The following is a 4,605-nucleotide window of genomic DNA, read 5'->3' as shown; positions in this document are numbered from 1 at the left end:
TGTTTACGTCCCCGTTATCTAGCGGTTCGGCAAAAGAAACCGATAGAATAAGTACTAGGCTTACAAAGAATAAGTCTTAGGGTCGGTTTTCTCGACTAAAGGCGGTGCTCCAGCATGGCCGCAGTCAAATGACTGAAACAAGTAAAAGAGAGTAAAGAGTAAAGAGTAAAATAGATTCCATAAACCTTTTGAATTCAAAGAATCTATGGTTTTCTTCCTTTCGAATCAAGGGGGTAACGTCGGCGTTTGGGGTAATTTGTTAAAAAGGTTCCCTGTATATGACTTTTCACAGTGTAATTACATCAAAATATTAACGTTAGTCGACCCGTTTTCGATCTACTTACCTGTGTGTATGTAGGTGTGTTTCTTCATATCAGATTTCTGATGGAACCTTTTGCCACAATAAGGGCACGGATATGGTCGAGTATCGCTATGTATCAGTAAATGTGTGGAAAGCGTTGAAGACCTTTTAAAAGATTTCCCGCATTGCTGACACTCGAACGTTCGCTCCTGAGTGTGGACTGACCTATGATGACTCAAACTGACCGCGTGACCGAACGTCTTCTGGCACACATCACACGCATAGGGTCTTGAACCTGTATGAGATCTTCGTACATGCACTTCGAGTCCATGAGGTGTACCAAATAGTTTATTGCAGTTGATACATTCAAACGTCGATGAAGTGGAGTCTGGGGCTGCCATGCTACTGTGTAGATGGCAACTATTATTAGTATTATTATTGTTACTATTACTGTTATTGTTGTTGCTGTTGTTGTTGTTACTACAACTTTTATTATTATTATTATTAATATTATTGTTGTTATTATTAATGTTATTGTTTGGGTTATTGTTGAGGATGTCGTAATGGATGGCCTGTCTATCTACATGAATACTATTTATATTACTGATGCTGTTGTTGTTGTTGTTGTTGTTGTTGTTGATGATGATGTTATTGTTGCTGTTGCCATAGTTATTATAACCGTTGTCGCTCAGATGCTCACTTCCGCCATCCGGAACACTACGTAATTCTGGGATAGCTGACGACCCTTGACTAGACGAGAGCAAGTTGGACGAAAATGACGACGACGACGACGACGACGATGATGACGATGATGACAACGACGATGATGACGATGAAGAGGACGCTAAAGTTGACGAGGTCGATAGGGAATTCGGATATGACGATGAAATGGAAGATACGGACGCTAACGTTGATGATGAGGAAGCGGAAGAAGAAACGGAAGATATTGACGATGTGGGGTTAACAGTCAACATTGGTGATGAAGTTGATGATGACGGTAGCGAAGGTGTTGATGACGTAACTATACTGCCATTACACTCAAGGAAGTTTAAGTTCTCTGGATAACTATTTGGCTTATTCAAGGGATTTTGGTACCAAAATTGGTAATCGAGCGTAAATGGGAGAGGTGGTGCTACAACTTGGTCTCCGTAAACGTTCTTTTTGGTCAAGTAAATATCTGTAAATAATGAGCGGCTGGTATCTTGGGACACTGGCGGTGGTGGTGTTACAAATGGCAGACCGTTCTGGTTGGTATTTAAGCTGTTTTGGTACATGTTCTGTATAGGGTACTTGCCTGGTACATACACAGTACCTTGAACTGAAATTGAATTAAATGACACGTGATAAGTATTGAACTGAGATCATTAAACATACAAATTATACAAATATATATATACAAATAAATTAATATGCTGGCAGAATCGTTAGCACGCCGGGCGAATTGCTTAGCGGTATTTCTGTGTTATTACATTCTGAATTCAAATTCCGCCGAGGGCAACTTTGCTTTTCATCCTTTCGAGATAAATAAAATAAGTATCAGTTGAACACTTGAGTTGATGTAATCGAAAAAACTACTGAGTATAAAAACTGTAATCCTCTGTTGAACCAGTCTAGCAGAGCAGGCTCATCGAACCAAAATGATCTCACGCAATTCTCTGGTGGAGAGAACATGCTGAGACGTGTGTCCAGCAATGGATTGAACATGGGCAATCCAATCCAGTCCCGTCTAAATTAATATAGTCATGGCTATCTTTTATGTAACATCTTTTATAAATGACGAAAAACAAATGATAAAACCCTTGTTCTTGTTATATACGTGTACCCTTATCAGACGGGTAGTCATGATGGGTATACTGGGCTTCGTATATTTTACCCCAGTGTCACTTTGATGGCATGCACTGCTCTCTCACTCAACAACAATAATAATAATAAGTTTCAAATTTTGACACAAGGCCAGCAGTTTTTGAGGAGAGCAAAAGTCTATTACATGGCTCCCAGTTTTATCGACCCCAGTACTTATTTTATAGACTCCGAAAGGATGAAAGACAAAGTCGACCTCAGCAGAATTTGAACTCGGAACGCAAAGACGGAAGAAATGCCGCTAAGCATTTCGTCCGGCGTGCTAATAATAAGCCATTTTATCATGGCCTGAAATTTTGGATGAGAGAATAGTGGAGTACACCAACCGCAATACTCAACAGTACAAAAGGTGGAACTTTAACCCAGAGCGTAAAGAGCCGGGAGAAATGCTGCTTGGTATTTCGTCCAGCGTGCTAATGGTTCTACCTGAAATGGTAGAATGGTATTTGGAGGAGGTAGTTAGTTGATTACATTGACCTCAATACCTGACTACTACATTATTTTCTCGACCCCGAAAGCATGATAGACAACACTGACTTCGATGGGGTTTGAACTGAGAAGGTAGAGCGTCAAAAGAAGTAACGCAAGGCAATTTTTTTTTCCGACGCTCTTACGATTCTGCCCAAATAATAGTAAATAGCAATGACAAAAAAGAATAACAAAAGAGCAACAAGAAAGAACTTTCAAAATGGAGGACAGATGCATTGGGTGATTCGGAAGACAAATTAAAAAATATGACCATTGAAATGATTATATACAGGGTGATTCAAAAGTCGCCATACATAGGAACAGTCTATCTTTTTATAAGAAACAGTTTATAAGAAACAGTTTCTGTTTTTTACTTAACAGGTTCTATATGGTTACCATTGTTTTGAATACACATTGCAATACGTTTACCCAACTCAATGTGAAACTCGTAATAGCACATCTGGTGATACGTGTGCAAATGAGTTGCTGATGCGTTCCTTCAAATGATTTAGGTCTTTTATCTTTCAGCGATACACCATGCCTTTCAAATGCCCTCAAAGACCGAAATCAAGTGGGTCAGATCAGGGGATCTAGGGGATCTTATAAACTGTTTCTTATAAAACAATAAATTTTTTCCTATGTATGGAGACTTTTGAATCACCCTGTAGGAGATTATTTGCAACTTACGTGACTTTGAGTCGTTATCGATCCAGGGTCGAAATGCCGTGTAGTCTCCACCAACTGTAGTAATACGAGTGGCTTCTTCTTTCTTAATCACCAATGAACAAGGCATATTAGTGGTTGAACCTGGCTCCTTGGCAGCAACTGTAAAGATAAAACAAAATGATATGCATACACATTAGCTTTAGATGACAGTATAAAAGGAAAGGGAGAAGAGGAGACTAATAAAGACAACGTTGATGATGGCGGTGAAGTAACGAAAGAACAAAACGCCTTGCAGTACATGTTTCGATTCTCTGCACTCTGAGTTAGAATCCCGTAGAGGTCGACTTTGCAGTTCATCTCTTTCGATGCCGATCAATTAAAGTACCAGTGCAAATTCCAAATAACACTAGATTGGTCTCAGATAATGGTGAGGGATGGTTTAATGTGTCACCCGGTTTAACACCACAAACTGGTTATTGGGTACTTATAACGGAGCACATTTTGTTGCAAGTATTCGAACCGAGTCTCCAAGTTTGATGACAACAAAACATAGTTGTGGAAAGGTGGAGGGGCAGGCGAAAGCATCTGTTCCGGACGACATTTTAATGGCGCCATCACTTTCGGGTCTGCTGTATAAACTTGTATAAGCTGGGATCTAATGGTGAGATGGCAGAATCGTTAGAACGTTGGTGAAAAAAATGCCTTGCAATATTTCTTCAGGGTCTTTACGTTTTGAGTTCAAATACCGCCGGGGTCGACTTTGCCTTTCATCCTCTCGGGGTCGAAAAATAAGTACCAGTTGAACACTGGAATCGATATAATCGTCTATTTCCCTCCCCAAATTTCAAGCTTTGTGACTATACTAGAAAGGATTATTATTATTATTATTATTGTTATTATCATTATTATTATTATTATTATTATTATTATCATCATCATCATCATCATCATCATCATCATCATCATCATTATCATCATCCTCATCATCATCAGCGGCAGCATCTGATAAATTATGAGTGTGACTCAACGGGCTAGAGTAACATAACTCAGTTGAGAAGCATTTGCACAAAATACTTGTCCATTCTATCCTTTCGTATAGCTTCAAAGCTGGTAAATTACACACACGCACACACACGTTTGCACATATACTTACATACAAGTATTACAGACATGCACATACACACACACACACATATACAGAGATGCATTATAGCTATGTATATGTTACATATATAAGTATATATACAAGCATACACATACACAGATATAATATATACGTATATATATATTACATATATATATATATATAT

General features: G+C 38.8%; 1 protein-coding gene and 1 long non-coding RNA gene across 2 annotated transcripts in view; one reads left to right on the top strand and one right to left on the bottom strand.

Moving 5' to 3' along the window:
- The window catches only part of LOC128247258 (uncharacterized), a 9,781-nt gene extending 8,694 nt beyond the window's left edge, over positions 1 to 1,087 (top strand). Inside the window, exon 4 of the long non-coding RNA XR_008263610.1 lies at positions 994 to 1,087. This is a non-coding gene — a long non-coding RNA (uncharacterized LOC128247258). The remainder of the gene's footprint in view (positions 1 to 993) is intronic.
- The window catches only part of LOC106879993 (zinc finger protein 252), a 47,788-nt gene that overhangs the window by 3,074 nt on the left and 40,109 nt on the right, over positions 1 to 4,605 (bottom strand). Inside the window, exons 2-3 of the mRNA XM_052965999.1 lie at positions 3,317 to 3,454; positions 345 to 1,619 (exon numbers count right to left, since the gene is read on the bottom strand). Of these exons, the coding sequence (XP_052821959.1) occupies positions 345 to 1,619; positions 3,317 to 3,454 (1,413 nt within the window). The remainder of the gene's footprint in view (positions 1 to 344; positions 1,620 to 3,316; positions 3,455 to 4,605) is intronic.

This window comes from Octopus bimaculoides, chromosome 3 (assembly GCF_001194135.2).
Source record: "Octopus bimaculoides isolate UCB-OBI-ISO-001 chromosome 3, ASM119413v2, whole genome shotgun sequence".
NCBI lineage: Eukaryota > Metazoa > Mollusca > Cephalopoda > Octopoda > Octopodidae > Octopus > Octopus bimaculoides.
The sequence above is the reverse complement of the archived record's forward strand: the minus strand, read 5'-3'. Positions and strand labels throughout refer to the sequence as shown.